At 46.2% G+C, this 27,601-nt stretch overlaps 1 protein-coding gene across 6 annotated transcripts; it reads right to left on the bottom strand.

The window, feature by feature from the left end:
• On the bottom strand, window positions 1–25,516 carry LOC144153351 (uncharacterized). Of its 6 annotated transcripts, none has more exons than XM_077685005.1 (10): window positions 25,360–25,516; window positions 24,991–25,183; window positions 23,930–23,998; window positions 13,020–13,171; window positions 11,428–11,488; window positions 9,594–9,648; window positions 9,290–9,387; window positions 5,280–5,542; window positions 2,781–2,903; window positions 1–1,579 (listed from the first exon to the last, which is right to left on the bottom strand). In XM_077685005.1, exons 2-10 carry the CDS (start codon window positions 25,165–25,167, stop codon window positions 1,099–1,101), a joined length of 1,479 nt encoding a protein of 492 aa, XP_077541131.1. In that variant the 5' UTR covers window positions 25,168–25,183; window positions 25,360–25,516; the 3' UTR covers window positions 1–1,098. The 6 variants fall into 6 exon arrangements, 5 of the variants coding, with proteins under 5 accessions (XP_077541131.1, XP_077541137.1, XP_077541157.1 ...); XM_077685011.1 differs by having other exon boundaries at window positions 25,428–25,515; XM_077685031.1 differs by having other exon boundaries at window positions 25,356–25,493.
• Window positions 25,517–27,601: the final 2,085 nt, after the last annotated feature.

The raw sequence follows: 27,601 nt of genomic DNA, 5'->3' as shown, positions 1-27,601 counted from the left end.
TTCTGAAACTTAGTGATGTTTTATTTTGGAAATGTTACCAGATATCACACTCGTAGAGAGCAGGATGGGCTACAAAGCATTGCAAATTTCTCCCCGCTTTGCACAGACTGCCTTCTCTGAAGACAGTAGTACGTACATACATTTTTTTCAGCAGCCTCATGTCCGACACTGGATTAGGACGATGCACATACTTTGAGAATGGACCGAGTGGGTGCGCGAGGTCACTCACTACACATGTATGTCACAGTACAAAAATTATGTTACAGGAGAAAAATCCATACCTCAGAGACAGAACTGTTTTCCCGATGGTTATAAGAACATTAGGTACAAGTGCAGCCAATCCACTTCAGACCCGAGGCAATAATGTAAAAACAAAACAAAAGGCAAAAAAAGAGAGAGAGACTGGAGTAAGGGAGACTAATTCTGCCCTGAGCACAGACTTTCAAGTTTAAAAGAACAGGGAAAGGAAGAAACAGATTGTAAGTCTGGCAAGGTGCTAACAGCAAGTAGGCAATTCAAGAAAATATTTTATTATGTCAGTGAAAAGCTATGACCTTATGGTGACAACAAAACTTGTGCCTTTTTGTGCAATCACAGCACCCATGGCAACAAAATGAACATTATAATGTATATAAATTTTTGTGAAAACAATGGTCTGATGAATATGCCTAACATTTTGTTGCAAATATATGAACAGGTAACATTGCTTTACACAGCAGCAAGTCAACCAATGATGAGACAGTTCTACAAGAACAACAGCCCACGAGAACACAAGTCGAAATCAATATGAGCAGTGATGGGGAACCTCCTCCTTTCTCAACAAGTATTACAGTTACACATGCAAAAAGCTACAATCTTTATTTGCTTCTACTTTTTGTTCAATCCCAACATCATGAAAGATGAAAAGATGAGAGTGCAACAATGGGTTCGATTGCTTTCTCCTCTCATTTCATAGCATTTGAGAGCACACCGAAATCCGATGACGGGGCAAAAGCATAACAAGCAAGTTGGATGAAGATGTCCGAGTTTTCCCTCCCCCCTCCCCCACCCCCCCTCTCCTTGAGGTGTAAAAAAGGCTTCTGAAAGTGGAGCGACCATTTATCTGTGGTGGTTCCTAGCAACGGGCGAGTAGGAACGTTCCTTCCGCGACGAACCCCGGTAGTCATACATGGAGCTCTCTCCAGACCTTTCCCTGTGCCTGCTACGCTCGGGGCTGCCTCGATGACGGTGACTTCCACTTTCGTATCGGTCAGGCTCGCGTGGTTTCTCAGCCCGTATCCGATCATCACGCGAGCGGTCACCACGCAACTTGTCGTCACGTGAACGGTCTTCACGTGAACGTTCGTCCCTTGGGCGGTCGTTTCGTGAGCGGTCATCCCGTGAGCGGTCATGTGAGCGGTCATCCCGTGGGCGATCGTCCCGTGAGCGGTCGTCCCGCAGCCTCTCGTCCCGTGGTCGTTCGTCCCGGGACCTGTCATCCCGCACTCTTTCTTCACGCGAGTGCCCTTCACGCCCTCTCTCATCACGCGGTGGCCGATCATGGGTACGGTGCAATCGCCCATCCCGTGGGCTCCGGCTCCTGGAATAGTCAGGGAAAAAAAAAAAAAAGAACACTATGAATACATATTTACAACACAGGAACGCTTGCTTGTTACTAAGCCACTGCAAGATGCAACAATAATACTGAGGTATTACTCATTTCAAAAGGTGAAAATGGGCATCAGAAATGATGACACCCTGGTACACACACCATTAGTCAGCACTACTGGCTGTTAGAGGTAACAAAGAACCATAAACTACCTGATTCACACACTCATAAATCGTTTTCTCCATTTAAGATGGCAGCATTGCACTTTTCAACCTGCGGTAATGCCGTTGCCCTTTGCCCCAGTCTGTTGCAAAGAATTAGCATCCTTGTCTTTGTACATGCACGATTGGTCAAGAAGCTAAATCATCATTGTTTCCATCTTTGCCGATGTAGAATGGGGCAAGAAGCTAAATGGGTCTTTTGCAACTCAGCTGACGTCTGTGTCGTTTACAGCTCAGCTCAGATGACTATGGGGTCGCTGGTAAATGTATTTTTTTCCTAAACAACTTCAGTGCATTGGTTAAGTTTAGTTCTGTTGGTGTCTTTGAGAACATATGTCGAATCTACAAAGTTGCAGCAAATCATTCCACCACAATAGAAAGACGGAAACACTTGTTGTGTTCCATACAAGAACCAGAATTCCATGCAACAAGCGTTCAGTGCTTTCAACTGATGCACTTGTTACCTGAATGAGTTTTTTCTCATCAGCGTGCAAACTAACCTACTCTTCAGGCACACAGTGGCGTAACAGGCACACCTGACTCAAGTAGGAGGGAGTGTGACAGCAGCAAAGTCAGCATTGTGCAGTAGGTGCCTCCGTCTTGTGCAGAAATTTGGAAGCTGTGGCCCTTACACAGCCACAGCTTCCAAATTTTGCCCACCCCACATGAAAACCTTTACAGTTTTTTTTTTTTCTGCCACAGCAATTGGGTGCTGGTTCCTACCAGGGGTGTGCTAAAATAAATTCAGAGCGCTATATCATAAACAAAAACCTCATTCTTGTTTGCTGGTCACTGAGAGTCGAGCACTCATTACGAACTCCGGACATAACAAAAGCCACACAACTGCCATCGGGATCCCTGCAAGCGAGCTCGGCCGCAGGTGATGCCGTTCTGCGCTGGAGGCCCAGATGGCAGCCATCCATGTGCACAATCACGGGCTAGCACTCAGTGTTGAGGGCAGACGGGACAACCTGTGATGATGCTCCCGGTGGCGCTCTCGGCTTCTGCTCCGGCGAGCTCTCTGGCGATCACGGTCCCAGCTTGAGTCTCTCGGCGTGTCACGGCCACTACTGGGATCCCGCGCGTATGGGCTCCTGCAATGCAAGTCACGCAGAGCTACAACACACTGCTTCACAGCAATTACACAGCATGTCTCTTCAAAACTTCCTAGCCCTACTTGATGGTACCTTACTAGGCAGATGCCAGATTGTTTCTATTGAAAGATCTTCCCAGCAACATTTCTTTAAGTCCAATGTACTCCAAGGGTACACTGGACTATATAGAGTGGTCACTGAGCCTAAAAGGCTGTTATTCAGCCTGTGTATTAATGACCTCGCCTCTGCCGTATCTTTCATATTTCAATATACCAATGACACCCTTATTGCTTCCTATGCTCCCAACTATTCCAATGTCACAATTGGCCTCAAGCCAACACTTTATTAAAACGGGCTCAAAAACTGAAACCCTTCCTGTTCCACCGAGGTATAACGGGTAAATTAAAAAATTGAAAATGGATGTATGGATTAAAAAAAAAAAAAAACGTAAAAAGGTGGGTTATTCCACGAGAACGAACATGCGTGGACACGCGCATTTTTTGTTTTTCCTATTTATGAGTTATGCGTGGCTGAATGCTGAAGAAGGCTGAATGCATGGCCAGTCAGTTAGAGCTTTGTATTTGTTTCGTTCGATAGAATTACACGAACAGTTCCCAGACCACGAAGACCTACATGCTTTGCTGTGGTGGAAGGGTGGAACGTAACAGGCACTCGCGTTATGGCTCTCAGAACGAGGATGAGAAGCAGCTTGTAGGTGGGTGTTTAGAGGAAGCGGTGAAGTACTTTGTCGCGCATGTGTGGCGGATATGGCTTGTGTATACATATATTCATTGGCTTTCAATAAATATCACTTCGTACTGGCGCTGTGTCATATAACGCTGCTTTTTAGCTACTTGTGAACGTTTTAATCAGTAGCTTTCACAGCTTAAGAGATGGCACTAGGGTAGAACCACTCAGTTTGTCCTCGATCAACGCTCTGTGCCGGTGCGCACCGTCATGGGGCACTGTGCACCGCACCGGTTTTGGGGGCAACCCCAGTGTGTGTTTATCGAGGATGCTATCAGTTGGCCACACTGAGATAATGTTTAAAAATACATATACAATTTAAACTTATACAAATACTTGCGTTCAAAGGTTTTCAATAAGTAAATAAACATTTCAGCAGTTACCGTAGCTGCTACCGTAGCTGCTACCGTAGCTGCTAGGTTTGCAGGTCACATGACCGGGACACATATTGTAGTGTCAAGTTTCGACACTATGAACCGCCACCCTTCCGATTTCAGAAAGTTTGCTGCCAAATTAAAATTATTTCCGGCAATTTGTTCATAAATTGCTTGTGGTCACCTGGCTATATAAAACGCTGGCTTTCATATGAGCTAGAGAACATATACGTGACAAAAATCGTTTGTTCGTCCCTTAAAAAAGCGCAACTTTATATAATAATAATAATAATAATAAAAAAAAAAAAACGGTCTCGATTTTTTTCAAAGTTGGGGAAGAAGAGACTCCTCAAGAGGGTAAACAATACTGCTGAAAAACACGTTGCATCCTTTTGTTTGTATCGAAGTTATAAGCAGCTGAAATCACGTGTTCAAGACGCGTGTCCGTGCGATGAGCTCTGCAACTGCTGCTACTTCTTTGCCTTCGCGCTCGATAAAAAAGTGTCTGTTCGCATTCTGCGGCTACACCAAATACTTCTAAACCTTTGACGTCCTTCTTAAGAGAAATTCACGATTTTAATCTTTTATATTTGCGATGTTTCACTGAATAAGTGCTAGCAAGCTGCACCAGAGGCATGGACTGGCCAAAAAGCACACCTTTGTGGACGCAAAGTTTTTTTATCAAAAAACAAAGAGCCGGGTAACAAAACAGTTTTCTTGTTGTGACAACTGCCGTACCTGACCCCGTGCCGGCCACTTGTTAAAAAGGGGGCACTTGAGTACAGTCCACTGTATACAATGCACTTTTGCTGGGGAATTGTTCAAATTCACACCATTGCGAAAGCTGTATCATCCGTGATCATATCATTGAGATCTACTGTATTCCAATTACCATTGACAAGACTGCAAGAGCCCATGACCTTTCTGCTCGCTTTCCACCTTAAAATTTAGTACCAAAACCCAACCTGTTCATTCTACACATTGTATTTCATCACTAGGTTCTGCTGCTGCTGACTGCTCAAATACACTCAACATATTAGAAGCAAGAAAAAGGAAAAGAAAAGTGATGTGAAGGTAAATTACTCCATGGGTAGCCTGGCAGCTACACCAATGTAAACCGAATACTTGCCAGATTCTACTTTCACTGGTCTTGGGTATTTTGGGCTGCTACAGAGCTCTGGCAAAGACTACCCTGCCACTGCATGTTTCCATGGCGCCCAGCAACGAGCTCCTCAGGCAACCCGTCCCAACGCACCTCCTACGCCTGGGCTCGGGGGACAGTGCCCTGCCATCCGCAGCAGCCGCGGTGCTGGCTGCTGGTCCAGCCTCTGGCTCTGCCTCCTGGACGGCCGCGGCCACCTTGGGCGGGTGCATGGCCAGCCGGCGCTCAATCTCCTTCTGAATGGGCACCGGGATGCGGGGAAACAGTGTGGCAAACCACTCCAGCTTGGTGAGCAGGTGGCGCAGCATGTCGCCAATGCGCAGCATTTGGCCACCCCCAGCCTTCACGTCCAGCTCCTGCGGGGCAAGCGGGAGGGGCGAGGGGGCACCGACATCATCAATCCCCCACGCCCGACCGAAACAAAGGCAGGCACTGCTCGGCAATGGCAGAAAGATTGTGGCATGCACGGGGCACAGTGTGTGGCTTGGGCACAGGGGAGCACATCCTTATACAAGAGTCGGAAGTATGCATTTTGGGTTGCCCTGCAGGCTGCCCGACATTTGGCAGCAAGGGCGAGTATGCGAACGTCAAGACTCATGTGCAGTCAGGGGTGAAGAAGCAAGCGCAGCGAATTGCTAGCTAATACTAGGTCAACAGTTCACTACTAAATTAAACCGTCCCCAGCAGGAGTAACGCAAATGAGCTGCTTACTGCACAAGGACATCATCCTCATGGAGAGTTAGCCAACAAGACGAAAGATCCACAAAACGTAGCTTTTAAATACTGCGGCATACATCAAAGTGTACGAAAATTACTAAAAAGAGAAGCTCAACCAACCCCTTCACTAAAAGCACATCAAAACGAGGGGGGGAAACACCACCGCCAACGTGTGGAGCACCGCTTTTGGGCATGTTTTGGTAAATAGCTTTATCCTTACCTAGAGGGAAACCTGTTGCTAGCGTCTACATGAGTCAAGGGCTCTGTGCAGCTATGTGAATCATGGGTAGTGTGTACTCGGCAGGGGGCTGGCAATGTGGCCTTGCAGCTATGAAGATAAAGTTTCTTTTTGTTTTTATATTATGCTACTAAAAAACTTACAGAAGACACCTTAGACATAAAATTAATTGCCAAGTAGACTGTTTTCTTGCTATATGCAATAACACGACGAAATAATTATCTGGACTACATCAACAGTCATTACTGCAAATATGCTTTATATATATACTGGGGTACACACTGGAGCATAGGTGGAGCGTTTTCATTTTTTGGGAAACGAAAATGGAGCCCCGCTAAGGGAAACACCGGAGGGGGCTTGGGCCCCCAAGCCCCCTCTGTGTACTGGAGTCACAGCTTATGCAATGCTAGGCAGTACTCCCATGTCGACAAAGACTATGGCAACAATTATGATGGCTCGCTGGGCCTGCGCGCTTTCCCTGCAAAATGCAAGTTGTTGCGTCTGCTAGCACCAGCTTTAACGGTGGCAGATCCCATGTCTCTTTACGCAAACCAGGAGACAAAATGCCCTATCCTTAAAAAGCAGCTGAATACATGCACGAATGGATTGAGCAACTCTTTGCATGGTTCCACTATCGGTGTACCACAGACACACTGCATACGCTGTCAAATGGTGCATCATCACTCACGTTGAGAGGTGCACACACAAATGGCCAGTTCAGCAGCTAAGTTGCAAAGATGCAGAAGGCACTAAAATTAAGCCACCATCTGACTGAAGGGGGAAACAGGCTGAAAAACATACTACAGCATCAACAACTCCAATCACTAGCACAAGCCACTAGCTGTCAATCCAATTCACACACTACCCAGTTTCCAGGCTGGCATACCATTCCAGCACCAGATTTCACTTTAGTACAAACTGCGCAAAACTGTGTTTAGGCACTCACAGGCCATGAGTTACAATCGTCAAACAACTCTATTCATGCTCATGCTGCTGCTCAAAGTCAATCAAAAGTAACCTTATCACCTTATCAGTTTCATGGACCACTGCATTAACAAGCAAGTACAGCAGACTGGGTGCCCTATGTGACGGTGTGTTTTCAATACAACGAACGGGAAAATTAAACAGCAAAAGAAAAAAGAAACCCATTCTTCTCCTTTTTTCCTTTACTCATTTTTCATAGTTTTTTTTAAGGAGCAGCTGAACACTCATGTCCCATTCTATATTTGCAGCCACTTTTTTTTCTCCCCTACTTAAATTTACTTCCGCCTAAAAATTTCAAAATTCCCACAAGCCTAATATACAGTGAAACTATTAAAATGAACTTAGACACAATGAACATCCGGCCATATAATCTCCAGTTTTGTTTGGAACAGGTTCATTTAAAATATAATGCAACTTAACATTAACGAACCTAGTTACATAAAATAAGACCAGCAAAAGGCTGATCCAGAATTTTTGCAACAAGCTTTCAGGAACCAAACAAGCGTAGAAACAACTGCCAGCACTGCGGCAAAACAACCATAAAGCCAGCTTAGTACAATACGTTTTCAGGGGGATGCAAGTGCCTGAAAAGGCCACGTTGGGACACCATTCTACAAGCACAAGTCTAGCTACTGTGGTTTGGAAGACAACAGAAATTCCGCAAATTCACGTTCAGACACTAGCACCTTCTAAAGGCTACTTAAAGCGTACTATTAATGCAGAATACTCGACTAAGAAAGCCTTGCTAAGCTGGTTAACACAAAATCACGTGAACTCCTTTCTGTTGCCTGCTCAGCATTGTGTTTGATGGACAAGCAATCACCTTTCTGCTTACTTAGAATAACAGGTTCTTCAGTTTTCATGTGCGGCATGGACCATAACCTGCTAGTGGTGTTAATTGCAACCTCTGAATACTTTTAAAGTGCAATCACTTTAGCAGCTGTTAACATTAACTGGGAACCTGTATATTACAGCCCAGGAATAAATAGAGTAATTTAAATTTTCTTTCAGTCTTAGAGGACTGAGGAATTTTCTGTTGACACTAAAGTTGTAAAGCCAAAGTAATACACCACCGTGTGCAAGCTTCCTCTAAGGCATGGTTTCTCAAAGTGGGTTCCGCGGAACCTAGGGGTTCCGCAGGCCCCTCCTCAGGGTTCCGCGAGCCACTGATAAATTTTCCCTGGTGCCGCAGTCGCGAAGTCTTATATGGTGAACTTGAGGTACGATCGATCTAATGAACCTCCATTACTCACGCCCGAGTGTCAGTAAGCACATCTCGGCGCATAACAGAATCGCGCGAGCTGCGCAATAAATCTCGCCAGCAGCTTGTAGCCAGCCAGACTCCGAAAACGGGCCACGTGGTTAAACTATTGCACTTGAATCCCGGCCTTATATTACCCCCATGCGCATTTCTCCTGTTTGGAGATAGGTGCCGCTAGCGTACGCATTCGCGTAAAGTCGACGGCAAAAAAAACGATACCCTTGCTTGCTTTTGAATTTATTGCACGTTAATGTAGCATGAACGGAATGAAAAATGGCGGGAGGGGGGGGGGGGGGGTTCCTTGGCACTTAACGGAACTTAGCAGGGTTCCCTGGGACCAAAATGCTTGAGAACCCCTGCTCTAAGGGGTGCATAAAAAAATAAAAAAGAAAGATCAGGCAACCTATGCAAGTCTAATTTCACTATAAAAACAATGTTCCCATTCTACATAGATTAGGAGCAAACATTCTGCTTGCTTTACACTGCAGCATAAAACCAAACATATTTAGCACACCTTACCCTATTTCAGAAAATTTTGAGTGCCCTTCAGTGGTAAAAGTGTTTATTACTAGAAGTAGGTTTCATCCCAGGTAAAAAAGTTCATGCCAAAATTCTTCCCATACCATTTTCCTTTTGCAACACAATAAATACCTGTTCAGTCCAGAACACTGCAAGCCTTAAACCACACACTCTAGCACACAAAAAAGGGGGGTGCTTCCTCTCTCCGCGACCCAATCAATGGGCTGATGTTGGCAGCAAACACTAAACGGGAGGCTAAAAATATTGCCAGCCTTACCACAATGGATGTTAAGAACTAGAAAGGAAATTAAAGCTCATTCTTGTAGGCTCACTCAGCCTATCGCAACACAGCAAAGCGGCGCTGAAATTTCCGAATCAAGTCACCTTGCAAAGGGTGGGGACGAGAGGTAGAACCGCCCCGTGTGCATCCACAATCTTTCTTGCCATGCCTTCACACACAGAGCGGATCAAGCTAGCCGAACCTGCAACAACAACACCACTGGCTACCGCAGGGTTCCCAACTTCCCGCCCTCAGAGAGCCTTCCTTCCACAGTCATGCACCCCTTTCCGAAAAGCCCACCACAAAACCAGCCCCGCCTCGCTCCTGCCGGGAGGCCCGGTGGCCTCGCTGACAGGCCCGGCGTGAAAACGGCGCACCGCTGTGTTGCCTGCCACCAAGTGTACTTGCCCGATTTCGAGCGCAAGGCACGTGTGGGTGTGCGGGCGCAGCCAGCCCGGAACCACTGGAAAAAGAGGCAGAGGCACATCAAGAGTAGCAGCTACACTCTCCCCACAGGAGCAGTGTTACTTTTGCTGCAGAGCTGCCTCCCTTGGCCGACGCCGCCACCGCCATCCGACTGGGCTGGCCTCCTTCCCTGCTTGATCAAGGGGGTGGTGATCACTTCAGACCACCGCCTGCCTCGGTCGATCCTAAGAGCACACGCGCACACTGTTGCCAACTGGGGCACCACGTGGGCCTCGCCTGCTCCGCTCACTCTCAGCAACCCCTCCTTGGCACGTCAGGGCAGCAAACGCACTGGGACTGCCAGAGGGAACCCGCCCACAGGCACCCAAGCAAACATTGCCAGCATTCAACACGTGTCAGGCTTTGCAGTACAGCCCGTTCATAACGAAGGATTTGGAAAGCTTGTTACATCTCGTTTTGGCTATACCAGAGAGTTTAAACATAACCACCTTTCCTCCTGAAGTGCAATTCTAGATCACTGCCATCTGCCTTCGGAAACAAGCAATGACCCCGAATTTCAAGGCTTCAGCGTAGCAGTGCTCTGATACAGGACAGCAAGTTTATTCACCAGCCGGTGCCACCTATGCACCACTTTTTGCAGGCACCCCCCCACCGTGGCTGGGTTCAACCCCAGCTGTGGTTGCAGTTTTTCTGGAGACCCTTTTGTTGGTGGTGTTAAAATAAACTTAGACCTCCCGGTATACAAGATGGAAAGAGATAATTTAAATTTGTAAGCTATAACTGGCGCTTCACTACAACTGGGTGTTATATAAGCAGGCCGTACTGTACAGTAAAGATCTTGAAAACCCAGCCCAGGTAAAGAAAGAACTTACTCCACTAAGAACACAGCCCATAAATTGTAAAACAAAGAAAAAACATTATCCGAAAAGCCAAGCAAATAAGGCTGACTGCCGATGAGCAGCAACGGTACAAAAGCCAAAAAAAAAAAAAAAAAGCAAGGCTTTAGTTTTCACAAGCTATTTTTCCATAAACCCCCAATATTCTCAAAAAAGAGCAGCTTAGCTATATCAGAATGGGCAAGGAACTTAGTGATCAGTAGCACGAGTTCAATGCCACTAAGTACAGTTGAAGCATTCGAACAAAGTCTACCAAAAAAAATGTCGCCACATTTATGGGAAAAGCTAACGTCCCGCCGAGAATGGCCCTTTTCATATGTAAGCCCAAACACACAATCCCGTGCATTTGCTGCCCCTGCATGCCAAGGCACAGGGCAAGGACATGCTGTTGGCAGCATTTAACTGCAGTGAAAATAAGCTTGGTTTATGCAAATGGTAATCCAAAAAAACATCCACAAACGGCATCATCAGCATCAAACACAAGTAGCAACGACGGAGGGTGGAGGATGAGAACTGTGTGAAATGCTAAGCAGCAAAGCAGCTTTCAATTAAAAGGAGGAAGAACCACCTGGGGGAGCAGGCTTCCCGATTTTGTCGACAGCGCGAGCTGCCGTTCCAGCCGGCTGCTAGGAATTCCCTTGCAAAAAGTGGAAGGTGAAGCACACGGAAACTTGTGTGCGGACAACTACGCAGCAAGCTGCCCCACTCCGAATTGGTGCTCTAATGACCCAGTGAAGCACGGAAAGCAGCTTCAGATTTCAGTTCGCAGCATCCTTCCCCAGGGAGTAGCGAGGGTGTTTTGTTGAGGCAGCTGAACAATTAATGAGAAATTCTGCTTGATGAAAGTCTTATGTACCTGTTTTCTCAACAATAAAAGCTTAAAAAATAGCAATGGTTATACTTATAAGACCTGTACATACCTCGTCATCATCAAGGTACGGTTCATACCAATCAACAAGGTCTGCAGGCGGTTGTGTGAACCTGAAAATGGACAGACTGCTGTGGTGAGGTGGACAAAGGGGATGGGGAAAGAACAGGTTGGACAATTTTTTTTTGTGTGACAACTGCAACAAACCATTTCTTTTAAGAGTGGAGTTATATTAGGCTAGGTTTCCCTACATTTTTGTATGTCCTAGCATCACGACACCCAAGGCACCATGTGCCTTTATAATGCGAGGCATTCCACAGCACAAGGCATTTTTAGCACACACTAACTCGGCAGTAGCTAAAGAGAACGAGCAGCGGTGCAATGTGTAGGAGACAGATCGAAGGCATTCGAAGGTGAAGCAAATCATTTGATTGATTGTGGGGTTTAACGTGCCAACGCTTTGCAGGCGATGAGGCGCGCCGTAGTGGAGGGCTGCGGATTAATTTTGACACCTGGGGCTCTTTCTCGTGTGCGGAAATATTATGTCAAGCGGCAAGAAAACAAAGCCCTTCAAGAATGCGGGTGGAAGCAAAGCATCTTGGTCATTCAACTGGACATTAATGCTTTTGTATTCAGAACTCACCCCGTGGGATAGTTGCAATGACACCACCTCTGTAGTTGTAGATGCATGTGCATAAACAGGCTCGTGATAAATTTTCCTCGGATTCCTAGGCACTTTATTTCACCCCTCGATCCAAGTTTATTATAAGTACGAACTAGAATTCCACAAGAGTGCATCTGGGGAACTTACCGCTGTAATGACAAATAATTATTCTGGATCAAGTTAACACGGAAATGCTAACGGCTTCTACACAACTATTCTATTGTTGTTAGCTATCACGTCATGTGCTAAGTGCATGACATGCCTTATCCGTTGTCACAGGAATTACGCCAAGTTTCAGCAGTGCTACTAACACAGCAATTGTTCAACCTGGCATGACAAAATCACTCAAGACATTTATGTTTTACACAGCTGCAGAAACCTGTATTTGCATATTAAAACGTTACCCACGCTCACTTGCAGAATAGTCTACACGTATACAGCATTGGAGAAATTCTGTCTAGAACGTTTTTCCCATGAGTCCTTTTAAATTACGCCGGAAAGTGGTACAATTTTACTTAGACACCAGGCTAAACAAAACCTCATTCCAACTCGTCTTTCCTGTACATGAAGGCCCATTGAAAGCTAGGTGAAAAACCGAATTAGGCAGAGGTCGAAGTAACGAAACAGCTATTTTCGATGACGAGACAGATCACGAACCCTGCAAGTTTGCAACTTTCGGCAGCATTGCCACCTAGAAATTAAGTTTACATAGCAGAATTGGCACAGTTCCCTCGCCAAAATGCACCGTGGACGCGGGATAACTTTCAGGTGTTCACAATTCTTTTCCATTACAAAAACCGCAAGTCTCTTGGCCTACTCAATCAATGATGCAAAAACATCCCAGCATCTTGGAAAAGTGTGCCACAAGCTGTCACCAGGCAAGGACTCCATGTCTTGATTTGATTGTAGGGTTTAACACGCCGACGCAACGCAGGCGATGAGGCGCGCAAGGACTCCATGTCAACAAGGTAACAGCATACCTGATGTACATGAACCCAAGGGCCCGAATGTAAGGCGAGTCACAGTGGTTCATCAAGCCAAGCAGCTGTTTGCGGGTCAGCTTCAGTGTGAAGAGCTTGTACAGGATGCAAAAGGCAGTGGACACGATGCCACCGGCTCCGACTCCACGCACCTGCACAGAAAATACACTCAACACTTAAACGGGAGCGCATTGTTACAAGCACCTGCTGCAATACATGGTGGCAGACATGAAATGGAAGAAAACAAGTAGGCTCCTTCATACACATCTCTTGTAGCTATTTAGCGAATGAATGGACATGAAACAAAATCTGTAGGCTGCTCACCTCATGCACTTAAGAAATTTAAGTGGATACATCAAGAGAAATCAAGATTTCAATGTAACCATTCAAAATCAAGTGCTGATGGACACACTCAGACTCAATTAGAGTTCTTAAAGGAGTACTGACACGAAATTTCAAAGCTGAGATAACTATGTAAAACGCTTCCTTTTTATCAGGAGATATCTCCCAGCAAGTTTCAACAGCAACCGTTCAGCGAAACATATTTAAAATCCATTTTAATCTTCGCCCGCACGAGAATGCCCAGAGCGGGCCGACGTGACATCTGCTACGTGCCCCAAACTGCCGACGTCGGGGCTCCCGTGACGAAGCCGACGCGCTGGCTGTGGTTGGCGTGCGCTGCTCGGGCGTGTGTACACGTCATGGTTTTGGGACTGACGTCATGCTGCCCGGGCCTGTGGGGACGGCGAAGACCTCGGCCGGTCTGGGCGCGCGCGTGCGCTCGCTCCCGTGCGCTTCGAGAGAGGCAGCGATACGGCAAGAATGGTGACGCCATGTTATACATGCTGTCATGGCGGCCGCTCGGCGTTTTTTTGTCGAAACCGAAACTGGCACGAATAAACGACGCCGTAAATGAATGTTTACGCTGCGCTCGACCGTCTAATCTGTCATTCTATGATTAGTGGGCTGGTAGGCATGCATAGCAGCGAAAAAAACGTAACATAAAAATTTCGTGTCAGTACTCCTTTAACTCCCTGTGCAAACCTCATAAATGCCCAGTGGTCACAACTTATGGGGTTCGCAGTTATGTATTTCAAACTGAACCAGCAATACTGAGTAAAAGCAACGCCTATAGCTGACTTCACTGCACATTACAGGAGGACCACAGTTTGGGCAATGAGGTGTGAAAGGAGTGGCGACTGCCGTCTTGACTCGCAAATGGCCACAGACCCCCAGGTCCATGCCTCATACAATTTCCAGAGACCACATAGTACCCTAGGTCAGCACTGCGTAAAAGAAAATGCTGCTAAGCACTTTCTTTTACGCAGTTGCCCGAGCCTGTCGAAGTCCCACTGTCACATTGTATGCTACAGTCTGCTACAGAGTGCCTACCGTAAAAACCCGCGTATAATACGAGGTTTTTTTCCGAATTTTACTATGTAAACTTTGTGCCTCGTATTATATGTGGATCCCAAAGTTTTCAGCCGAAAATTCGCACTTTCGGTTTCGGTTTCAGCGGAGGGTGCGCCATCTTGCGGTGGCGTTAGCTGGCTGCTGCTTCGCATTCATGCTGCTTCGCTCAGGCGGCGCCATTTTGATTGTTTTGACTGCGCTAAGGATCGGCACGTTCACCGCAAGTCTATCACGATGTCGGGTGCACGAAGGCAGTATTCGGCTGCGATTAAAAGAAAAGTTATTTTATGTGCCGAGACCATCATGAATTGAGCAGCAGAACGGCACTTCGGCGTCACGGAAGGCAGCATTCGCGGGTGGAGAAAGCAACTGGTGCTTGACTGGAAAAGTCTGTGTGGTGTCGGCCGCCTGGAGCACTGTTTGGGGTTCCCGTCAGTACTCGTGCTGGACGCCTTTCGCTGCCACCTGGCCGATTCCGTGAAGAAGTTGTTGCGCGAACCCCGCACCGAACTCATTGTCATTCCAGGGGCGGTATTCTCGTAACTGTCCCTTTTGAAAACGTTCCTTTTGCGTCCCTTTCATCGTGACGTACTTCCGGTTAAGCAGTGGGCGTTGGCAGCATGGAGAAAAATTGGCAGTAGGTTTGCCGCGCTTGCGTTACGTCACTTCTGGTTGTTTGCTTTTAGCCAATCAGGGCTCGCCAAAAGGGACAATTTTGAAAGGGACGCAAAAGGGACAAAACTCGAGAATACCGCCCCAGGAGGAATGACATCCCAGCTGCAACCGCTACACGTTTGTATCAACAGGCCTTTCAAAGACTGCATCAGGTCCTGCTAATAAGAGTGGATGAGGTCAGGAGACCCGGAAGTGACAGCTACCGGATGGCTGACGCGGGCTTCTCCAGCGGTGCTTTGTGACTGGATCGCGGATGCGTAGGCCAGCATCTCAGCGGAGCTCGTCAGGCGCTCTTTTAAAAAATGCAGCATCTCGAACGCCCTTGATTGCGCTGAGGACCACTTTCTGTGGGAAGACATTTCCGACAAGGCAGTCGACTTCAGGAGACAGCGGCAGCGAACCTGCCGATGACTGAACGGACGTCGGCAGACAGTGCCAGCGAAAACTGACAATGACTGAACGCTAACTGCAGTGCAAATAAATGTTTTCTGTGCTCTTTACCTCGCATTATATGCGGATGAAAACTTTTTTTTCGATTTTGCTGTCCCCGAATTACACCTCGTATTATACGCGGGTTTTTACGGTAATTAATTTGGATTTTTCGTGCCATCAAAACTGATGATTATTTGCTAGCTGCTGGTTCATGTCTCTTCCCGATAAGTCCATTAATGGCTAGGCCCCGCGTACGTCTGCCAATGCCTTTGCTTAAATGCGTTGATGAATGGCAGGATGGCAACATGAAGTGCTATTCCTTTCCTAACTCGGGCCTAGTCGTTGCTGTCTGCTTAGGGTATGGCATATGAATACAGATTATGCGCAGAACGTTTTAAAGGGAACAGCAATGTGTGCTATGCTGAGAACTTGGACTGAATTTCGGTGGTCCTGCCTTTCACTTCAGTGGTCCCCAATATGGCTGTAGCAATCTATGTATTAATCAGTGGAGCCAACACTCAAAATTTATGATGTGGGTCGCAAATACGCAGAGTAAAAATGAAGGCAACAAACAGCAGTAGTTGTTATTTGTAAATATGCTTTTGTAATAGTTCTTTTGCCCTCAAGGGGAAGTAAAACAACAAATTGGTTAAAACTCAGTTTCATCAGACGCTTTTGTACGTACACTGCTAGACAAGATGTTTTGACATGCCCATCTGTGGCCCACGTAGAAACCTGCAGCAGCCTCCACAATCTCCCTTCAGAGGACAGGGCGTGTGTGCTTATTGCAACAAGGTGCACGATAAGATAAATTGAAGATACATTTAAGAAAAGGCCAGCACTGCAGTGCGATATGGGCAACACTCGTGTCTCCATTGGCAGGGAGCAGACACTGCAAAAAGTTTGCTTGCCACTACCATACGTGCACAAAAAAGCTGACAAATAAGAGGGCATTTGCTTTACAACACTCTTAAACATGGCCCAAAGAATGGTGGGGATTCAAAATACGCTCAGAGACAAACTTTGCCAGTGACAAACTTTGCATCACAAATAAGAGCTTGCTAGCGTTCATAAAAAAAAAAGCATTCAGCTTAGATGTCTTCTGTTCAAAACAACGAGTTTCAGGCTGCCTTTAACTAAACATATTATAGGCACCCATAACTTTACGGCTTAAAAAAAAAGTTCAACACATGGATTACATCAGATCACACACCAGAAGTCATTGCACTGATTTTTTATTTTAATTTTGGACCTACTAGTACCAGACCTGCTGAACGTGGGAAAATAACTGCTATCAGCATTTTGTGACACATATTGGGTAGAATGTAATTTCAAAACTAAGTAAGTTTGCACGATAAGCTAACCCTTGCCTTTTTGCACATGCAGCGTAGACAATGCTGCCGTTATAGTGCAGCCCGAGTTGGGAAGATAACCCAACACATGACATTTCCCACCACCCAGTATATGTTGCAACATTTGAGTGCCTCCCTAGCACCAATCAAATTGAAAATTGCTCAGTACAAGTATTTGTAGTTGGCCATATGACGTGCCGTAACAACGGAAACTGCACTACACAAGCTTTAACTATGTATGCAAGCAACTTCGTGATCTCAAACAAGAACAGCCACATCAAATTCTGCATGAAGCCAAGCAAATATAAAGCGGAGACCTTTGAAATCACTTGCCAGGTTTAAGGCATAAAGGCCACGTGCCACACAACGTGTTTGGAGCAGGTGTTTTGTGCAAGGGACACTGAAGTGAGTTGTAAACATTGTCTATTAGATCAACAAATCAAATTCAAGAATGCAAAAGCAATTTTCAGTTTTGTAGGGCAATCGACATGCAGTTCTAAACAATGAAAGTATCCTTGGGGCAGTGCAAAAAAAAAAAAAAAAACGCAGGCAAAACGAACAAGACCAGGTGCTGCCCTGTTCATGTCTTGTCTGCATCTTTTTTTTCGCGCTGTCCCAAGGATGATTTACCAACAAGCTTGCACCCAAGAAAAGTGTGTTTGCACTGTGTCTCTCCCAATTTGCTGACGTCAGCTATGGCAACACAGTGGCAAAGGCAGGCTAAATTTAGCGGGCTGCCAGCATGTTTGCCTCTGAAACCTGTGCTTGAACAAACAAAAAGTTGATCAGAACCATGACAAGAATGTGAATGTAAATTTTGAATGCTCAGATAGCATGGAGACGTTGCACACCAGCTCGATGCCATTGCGGTAGTTGATGCAGCAGCCAAAAACAATGCATGGTGTTTTCTCATCTGGCCCCCATTAAAGACAAAGACAAGGCAACAGTTCTCACAATGGAAGCACTGCTTCCTCACTGCACCACAGGGAATGTGGTGCAGTGTGGGAGCAGCAACAGGCAATCAATCTGAGATCGAGCTTTGAACGCCAATAAAAATTTAATTAGTTCAAGCACTCACTTTAACACTTCTGCATTCTTGAGCCACTATATTCCGAACAAATAGCACTGGGTCACGTTATCACTAACCTAAAGTGGTGGTTCAGTGGGCAAGGCACTGCGCTACCGAGCATGACGTTGCGGGCTCAATTCCAAGCCACAGCAGCTGTTTTTCTAACGGAAGCGAAGACCAAAAACACGTGTGTGTCAAGAAATTCAGTGCACACTGAGGATCCCTTAGTGGCCAAAATTAATTCAGAGCCCTTTACTATTGCATGCCTCACAGGCCAAGTGAAGCATTGGCAAGTAAAACTCAATTTGAATCCCAAACCTTCATTCTAAATACAGAAAATTAAAAAAAAAATTCAAATTTTGGTGAGCTAAACGCACTGAAGCTAAACCTGGGCTATATACCTTATGCAAAAGTGCCACCATCTACCAGAAGAAAAACGAAACGAGCACACGACGCCATGTTGGGGGATGGCGGTCACGGGATTGCTTGGCACAAAGCATGCGACGGGCTTTCTCGGCTTGGCGATTCTTTTATATTCAGATTTACGCGCAGCAAAATGAGCGACGAGTGATCTGTGGACCTTTCTCCGTTGCCCACATTTGCAGGCGACTTCGTAAATACGCCTTATGCGTCGAAAAAGCAGTCAGGGAGGCACCGGCAGGGAAGCTGTTGGATGCTGTCGTGTTTCTTCTTTTTTCTTTTTTAGGCTTTGAGAACGCAAACATTGAAAGTACATCCGTGTTGGTTCGCATCCTGCGGGTTTCTCAGGAGGTCATTCCTCAAACGCTTCGAAACTTGCGGGCTGTCCTGAGGTTGAAATGGGGGAGGGGGGCACTCGCGATATAGCTATACGCTAAGGATCCTCTGGGACGCAGAGGAAACCTGCAAAATAAACAAAAACTAAACAAACAAACAAACAAACAAAAAATAAATTGCATACCTTCCATTTTTTAACAGCGGAGCTGTTGTAGCTGGCCGTAATGTGTAGCACGTAACGTGTGTGGCGTGTAACGCGTTAAACATTGCCAATAAATAAATTACCAATCAATTGCCAATGAATAATAAATTACCAATAAATTGCCGAGCGCTGGTGAGCGCGTTCCTCGCAGCGACGGCCGAGCGTCCCCAGCACACGCAAAGCCTTTAACAAAAAACTGTGAGAACCTTAAAGAGCGAGAAAATGCCGAGCGCTCGTGAGCGCGTGCCTCGCAACGACCGCTCAGCGTCCTTTGCTCGCCCCTTGGACAAAAAAACTGGGTGCACACTACCGCTTAGAAAATTCCGCTCGAAAAATTTGATCTCGGGAAAATAGGCTACGGTCGAACAGGAGGCGACGAGCGGTAAATGACCGATACACTGAATTACTACGTACGTTACTCGCGCGACTCATGGCGCCACGTGAAGGTTGCAACTCTTGCGGATTCCTTATTTCCTGTAACGTTTGGCAAACGAAAGAATGTGTCGTACTTCCATAAAAGCTTACCGAACGTCCAGAATAAAAAGAAAACGCGAGCGCGCAAAGCACGAACGGCAGACTTAAAACTCTACCCGCGCGATAAAGTACGAGCTGACCGATGCAGTGCGCCTTAACTACAAGCAGGCAGGAGTGCTCGGCGGCAAATACAGGGCTAGAAAATAGTTCACTTTGGAACCATTTTAGTCCTGCACATATTATTCGTTTCGTGACTATGCGTGCGATCTAGCTATAATATTACTGCGCGAAGGGAAGTCGACACCTGCAAGCGACTTCACGCAGGGCTCGAGTCATGCTTCCGTTGAAAAATTAAATGCCGACGTGCGCGTCGCTAACCCCGGGCTATCATGTACACAGCGGTATCCGGAGATCCGGGAATCCCCCAACATGGCGGAAGCGCACGCGGTTCCCGCAAGAGGGTGCCACTTTTAGCATAAGGTCTATAGGGCAACAATAGTGGAGAGCTAAAGATTAATTTAGACCAGACAGGTCTTTAATGTGCAGCAAAACCTTGACACAAGGGTGTTTTCACAGTTTGCTTCCATTATGGCCACCATGCCCGGTACCAAACCCATGTCCTTGAGTTGAACAATCATTGAAAGCTTTAATACCACTGTTTATTCAGAGCTTGAATTTAATGACCATGCTACTAAGAACAGCAGAGCCAAGAATGCCAAAACGAGCAAGAAAGATGAGTAGCACTATAACAAGGAATCCAGGTGTCAATGCACACTACGATTGTCCACACTATACACCATTTTCCTTGCTAGAGGTGGGCGCCGCCATTTGCTTTTTCTGACCGGACGCTAGCGCCGTCTATGAAGCGACCGCCGAAACCTCCGCGCTGGGCTGTTAACTGCTCCATTCTTTCCGTGCGTCTGCTCGGTATCCGTGCATTACCGAGTGAACCGTAGTGGTTTGGCGTTAAGTTAGCGGTTGCGGTGCTTGTGTGTGTGTGTTCTGTTTTGTTTTCATCATCTGCGGACGGATTTTAGGTCCTAATTTGCTGCCAGAGCGGAAAATGCCGACCCCGGCTGTTGCGAGCAGCAGTAGCAGTGTGGTGGTGGTGCCGGTGCTGCTCCGCAGTTCTGTGATGCGAACGTACCGGTATGGCACCGACTGACATAGAAATCGATATCGGGGAGTAAATACGTGTTTTCAATGCCACCGTGCTTGTTATGTTCACCGATTAGTCATGCTTACGGAAGCGCGGACGTCAAATGCGGAGCGCGCACAGCATATGTGGGTCACGGTGATCCGTGCTCGCGATGGACTTTCGACGAGGCGATTGCTACGCTGTTGACATTGCAATGCAATATAATCTTTCTTAACTAGACTTATGACGGTTACTGATGAAACGAAATTACCTGGGCGGAAAAATAACGCGACCGCACAACCAGACAAATTACTATTCGAAGGTTGAGCAGAAGGGTCGCCGTTCGGGCGAGTTAATATTGGTTGATCATAATCGTGATCATGATTGACCTAACTCTGCGCAGCGCATGTGGGCTGTCGCTCGGAGTCCACCTTTGTGAAACCGCTGCTTGCACCACAAATGCTTTACGCGACCAGCAGTAACTGTTTTGTAAGTGTAATACTTTAGATTCCGTGACAACGCAAAAGGATTAGAAGCTTTTCCTTTGACCGCGCTGTGAACAGGTTGAGCTATTTTCCAAATGCAGCGTTCACGCGTATCTCGAGCTGCCTTTCCACAATTGGGCTGCCTGCTTATCCTGCTATCGACCAGCAGTGTGCGACGGAAAAAGTTATCCTTTCATATCGTTTGGCAGTGTAATGCCTTGGCTTCAAAAAAAGTAAACAAAACGCTGTGATTTTAAAGGTTACATTAGATGAAAAGGGGATTGTTTAATGCCAATCGGCTGTAATGACCAAACAGTACATGGTATTTTAAATTGACTACAAGGAACCAGAGGTTATGGTAATGTTGTATTGTATCGGCGCTTGTGAAAGATCCCCAGGCGGTCAAAATTAACCCGGAGCCCTCCACTACGCCGCCCCTCATCACCCATGAAGCGTCGGGGCGTTAAACACCATAATGAATGAATGAATCAATCAACCAACCAACCAACCAATCAATGCTGTATTGTAAAGGATAAAGTTGCTTCTAACATTTCAGGGGGTTCCGTTCCCTGACGCAGCTTTGTGTGTGATAAATGGATTTTGCTCCGTCTGCTTGCCGTCCAAGTGCACCCAACAAACCCTGGAGTTGGTCGTTGGTACAAAGTCGTTGCGATTTATCAACGGCATCCACCGATATCTCAACTCGGTGTGCGCTGGGAAGCGATGCAGCAAAAGCACGCCGCAACCGCACTGCATTTTCTCCAGGCAGTGTCGTGCACATGCGCGATGTGAGCGACTGTTTCTCGGTTTCTCTGGTTGTTCAATAATCCAACACCGCGCAGTGCTGACCAAGCGACGTTTGCGCCTTGAACGGCATCGCAGCATTGGCTAAAACAGTTGAAAGTTCCGCAAAAACTAAGCACACGGTGCGAAATACTCCTGAACTACGCAGCGGAGCACACCGCGCCGAGCGATTTTAGCAGCCCAGCGCGCACAGGCAACGCTGTTCGGCCGCCGAGAGAACTGGTTTGAGAGAATTTTCCTCCTTTCCCGGCTGCTTATGGAAAATGGTGTATAGACTGCTGTATGCGTAAGTGTGTGTGCATGCATGTGCGTGCGCACACGCTTCATGGTGAAAAAATCTGCCATGGTTGAACTCAGTTAAAGGAGCCATGAAGAGAAAATGCAAGTTGGTTTTATTCGAAAGATTTCGTGTTTTATAGTGCCCCCAGCGCTTGTCCGGATACAAACGGTGCTTTATTCACTGAGAAATTAAACAATTGAGGTTAAAATTTTGATTTTCCCGCTCAATCGTGCGTTTTCGTGGTCCCAAATGACATCACAGGAACCTACCGCTCTGCAGCCTAGAGTACCTTCATTCAGGCATCCGCCGTACAGGGTAGAGACACGTATACGCTGGCGCCGCCATTTTCGGTTGCTCGCTCGCCGCCGAAGCAAGTCATTGTGTCAAAACCGCGCTAAAATTATCGCCGCAACGCGGTTTACTGAAGAAGTTTGAATCATATTGTCTGTTTCGCGTTGCTAGGTCTCGTGGGAAACGAAAAGAATAACGCGTTGAGCCCGTTGGCCCAATTGCGGTGGCACGGGACCGTTCAAAGGTTGTCTCCACCCTGTACAGCGGTGTTGGTTTGTTCCCGCGTTTCTTTACGTTCCGTAACCTAGATGGCGCCACCATACCGTGGCAAGCGTTTGGTTTGTTTTTGCCCCCATTTAAACCTGGCTTGTTTTTGTTCTGGGAGAAAATATTCGTTCCCTGAAACAGTGCTCGCTCGACAAATGGGGTCACGTAAGACACCGTTGCTTGCGTCAATTGGCCAGTGTCGTCTGAGACAACCCCAAGCCCCGTAGTGCTGTGCAGCTAAAACAAGCATGCTGTGCGCAGTACGAACAGCAGAACGCATCAGTACTTCTATGTTTGCATGTGCTTTCGTAACTTCCACTGTTTGTCCCATCATTCTTATTTGCTTTGTAAAGAATGTGCCCTAAATTTAAGCGCAACTCGCTCGTTCGTCTAGTTTGTAAGCTCTACCTAATTTGCGTCTGCTTCTGCCAGCCTCCGCCAATCGCAGAGCTTAGCTCATGTGACATCATAGGTTGTGTTGCGGGAAATGAGCTGGTGGGTCGCATGACCATTCCCGTTTTTCCTAATTATGTAGCTTATTTGAGCGAAGTTTACGTTAAAAGTGGTGTCAGTATGATTCTAACGAGACAATCTTTTGAATGAACCAAACTTGTGTTTTCTCTTCATGGCTCCTTTAAACCATGAGAGCGTGCAGTGAATGTGCACAAAATTACATTACACCAGAGCTTCAGCAAGAAAACTAAAAAGCTATACGGCAGGCTCTTGTTTAAGGAACAGTAAAGTGAATTTTTCAAGCTTTTATTTGCATGTGTAATGTGCAGTTCAACTTAAGCAATCTCTTATTTGTCTATTTAGTGGAAATTTAGTGCCTTAGTTTATCTGTAATCATTGAGAGAAAGGGAAACCCCACATGCCCATTGCGGCTGCCTCACCAAATGCCACAATGGTGTCAGAGTTGCTTGCCATGCATTTTGATGCCATCCCAGAGTTCGAAATTTCAGCTTTCACCTAGTTTACAGTTGATATCAACTCCCCGTAAATTCACGCCCAGTTCACAATGGTTAAACGCATTCGCTGTCAACGAAATTACAGCCCACACGCTTGAAAGTTCCAAAACAGGAGGGTCATCTCTTCAGAAAGTCATCTCAAGTAGACACTTTCTGCACTGTTTGGTTAGAGAAACACATTAGCGGATCTTAACTGAGTTTGCCATAGCTGGGTCTGCCTGTTCATTTGAGTGAGCATGAGCAGTACAAGCATTAGGGTTCCTGCAACTAATCAGGTCAGCTGTAACAAACTATTTGCGCTCACCCCTCCGCACATGCCGGTCTGGCCAGATGTCTTGCGGCTTCCTTTCTCCCATGGCTCTAAGTGCTGAACCTAAGTGGAAATTACACAAAAAGCAGCTGTGAGTCACACATTCATGTTCCAAAAACATCAAAACACAGCAGCAGACCTATTAACCCCACAGCCTTCATGCACACCTGCCTGCCATCCTACATAAACCGATACTACTTTCTGTTTTGACTGTAGCAGGAAAACGGTGATCACAGCATCAAAAAGTTTTCAAGATGATTACATGCACACATTTGTGTCATTAAACCTTGTTCATGTTCACTTCATACGGGCAAGAAATGGTGCCATGGCAGATGTTCAACAAGTAAAGCAGCACAGCACAAGGGTGACGCGAATGAGAAGGGGTATGTACCCAAGATTTCAAAGGAAGCACAGTAAACATCCCAACTAAGAGAAAAAAAAAAAAATCTTTCGAAAGAGCTGGCAACATGCTAAGTTTGGAGTTTCAACGTACTAAAAAGTTCCAAGCCGCGCCATAGTGGAGGGCTACACAATAATTTCGGCCATCTAAAGATCGCGACACACGGATGTTTCTTTTTCGCCTCCATCAGAAATCGGAAGCGAGGCGAACTGTATTACCCAACTTCGCGCTCGCTATCACTAAAGTTAGTTACAAAGGCTTACAATTTATACGCGCACACCATTAACTGTAATGCTCGGCGAAAAAAAAAAAAAAAGACCAGTAAGGCGTTTGCGTCAGTATCCCTTCTTTATTTATTTATTTATTTATTTATTTTCTTGTCTCGCGTCAAGTGCCGTGCTACTTTACTATCAAGCCATTCAATGACACTAGGCATGAGTCACTGAACTTTAAAGCAGCCGTTCGCTACTGAATAGTTCAATGACGATCAGCTCAATCTTGACTGAAGCCGCACTTGCAAATAAGGCAAAACAGGTGATCGAATGTGATCTTAGCGCACGAAACAAGCAAACAAAAGGTGGCTAACAAAATAGTGTACAATTATAACGCAGCACCAATTTCATTAAAGCGCAAGCGTTAAAAAATAACGGCTTACATTGTAATAAATTTCGTCAACAACTTCATGATATGTCTTCAGCTTGTAGAGATTTACTTTGAAATAGGGCGACGACAGTATGTTCGTGAGGATCAAGTTGTTGAGGTTCATCGTTTTCTCGTTGCCCCATAACGGAAGGACGTTATTCTTTTTATCCGCAGGACCTCCGGGAGCCATGCTGAGCAATCTGAACCTGAAGAAGTAGAAACAAGGGAGAAAAAACACTCGGTTGCACCGCGAACGTTTGATGTGAAACACGTTTAGGGCTAGCAAGAGTAGCGACGTAATCGGAACCCGACCGTCACAAACACTTCGGTTCTTGTGTCTACATGTGACATGCTTACACGCAAAAAAAATATACATACGCACCGCACTGGGCGGACAATGCTCTGACAGCCTGTTTACGACGCCACAATCGTGAAATCAAACCAACGTACACTAATCGCACAGCCACAGAATATCGCGTCTCAGAACGAACCAGAGCAACCAACCGGATGTTGACACAATACTCTCTTCCTGACACAACGTTGCTGTTTTGTAGGGGAAGAATTCAGCCAAAACCAGACCTTCAGCATTTCAAAGCAAGGTCGTTCCATTGATTACGTTCGTAAAGAACAAACTCCAATACGGAGCAGAGGCCATTGAAAATTGTGTTTTAAAACACGAAGCAGGCAGGCTCGTATGCAATTTAATTATATGAATATTTATTAGGCAGCCCCTGCGGTGGTATACTCGATGCGCCAAATTCAAATCTTTTAGGTTCATTAGTGGGGATTTTCTGCTGTCAATTGGGCTCTTATCTCTTATCAGTCTCGTACTTACTGGGTACATCTCAAGAAGCAATCCGGCATTGGGCATCTTCGGATTACAATACGTACAGCGGCGAGTCCGAGACGCGGAACCATTTCCTCCATGCGCGGAACGTAGACCGGGGCCTCTCCTTTGTAAGCTAAGCTAAGGGAAGAGGGGGAGAAAAGGGCCTGAAAAACCACTGACACTGCCTGGCGTGGGTGCCGACACCTTATCAGGCCCGGCCTCTCCTTGCCATAGTAGAAGCGGGTCGTTCAGGAGCGAGCCGTGAACGAATGTGCCGTGGTGTTAACGTCCAGTAAAAGTGCGGGGCGTTTTTTTTTTTTTTTAGATGGGAAGACAAAACAAACAGACGTGCGGCGCCGTTCCGTCACAGCCGTATCTTCTGCTGGGTGCGAGAGAGCAACCGTCTTCCCTGCCTCGTAGGAGTCGCAGCCACATTGTGGACGGCTCAAGTTCATTTCTAATTATTAATTTGAACTATATCTTCCATCCGAATTCCCTGATCCAACACACTTGTCTCCTGTCTCCTAGCATTATTCTTATCACCAATCGTTCCCCTGGTCGCTCTACGACTTACTAAACATTTGCAAAGAAAAGAAATTTTATTGTCAGCCATGAGCCATGCCATGCATATTAATACTGTTATTCTACGCATATATCGTTTTCAAATATAAATAACGAGGCTCTGCATAACACGGGTTACCGATTCAAGTGAACCACTGAGACGTACAAAAAAAGAAAAACGGTTCATTCTAGTGAGCCGAGCCGTTCCGAGCCGAAAACTATCGTCTGCAGGGAGTAAGCCACATGGTGGGCGCTATTGAAGCAGGCAACCGTACAATATGAACAACAAAGTTAGTACATTGAAAGAGTTTGAAAACTGCGCACATACTCTACCCATATGATGTGATTTTTTTCTCTCGAAATTTCTTTTCCCCGAAATTTGTGTCACCATGAATGGTTTGCCTGGCTGTGGATACAAAATACAACCTTCCTTTATTTGAAAGAACTACTGTCCGGTACTCAACTTTGTTCCCGCCCTGAAAGACGTTTCCAAACACACAAAAAAAGCAATGAAATAGTTGGGAAAAAAATTTTGTGCTACATGTCAGCGGCAACGTAATACGCGAAACACAGCACTGAAGTGGTATACGGAACTAGAGGCAGCACTGCAATCGGAGTCATGCTCCTAGTCGGTGGTTTAGCAGGCAGCCGCCAATCACGCAAACAAGTCCCTGTGGAGGGTTGGGCTAAAGAATAGCTGGCAAGTTGCCAGTGCATCTGCTTTCCTTATTATATAGACTAATTGTTTGAAGTTTCCATTAAATTCGTATAATTGTAATTGGGGCAAAGCAGTGCAATAACTTTTTTTGTCTTCATGGCCCCTGTATGGGTCACGTACCTTGTGCCTTCATCAGACTATGAAAAGCAGCTTGCCATACCCATGTACATTGGCTTTGAAGCCACATTCGAGCATTTAATTCTGGAACAGTTCAACCTTTATTATGCCATGACTGCTTTATAAGCAAGACCAGTGCAGTCCTGGGGCTGAACAGTGGATGACTGGCCAAGCCGTAGAGTAAAAACCGTTTCATCGGCTTGGAAGCATGCCCTCGTACTGGCCAGCATGTGGTGCTAAGCAGGCTACTAGTTGCTTGAATGTTAATATCCCAAACTCATAATGTGCACTTTTCAAGGTTCCTTGTCTAGCTCCTTTTGCAGCTTCTGAAACAGAAGGTCAGCAGCGAACAATTTGTTGCCATGAGAATGCACTGCTGGGGGCATGGCATAGCTGAGC

Source organism: Haemaphysalis longicornis, unplaced genomic scaffold, assembly GCF_048455015.1.
Source record: "Haemaphysalis longicornis isolate Haplotype H1 unplaced genomic scaffold, Haemaphysalis longicornis Haplotype H1 scaffold_1, whole genome shotgun sequence".
In the NCBI taxonomy this organism is placed as follows: domain Eukaryota; kingdom Metazoa; phylum Arthropoda; class Arachnida; order Ixodida; family Ixodidae; genus Haemaphysalis; species Haemaphysalis longicornis.
The sequence above is the reverse complement of the archived record's forward strand: the minus strand, read 5'-3'. Positions and strand labels throughout refer to the sequence as shown.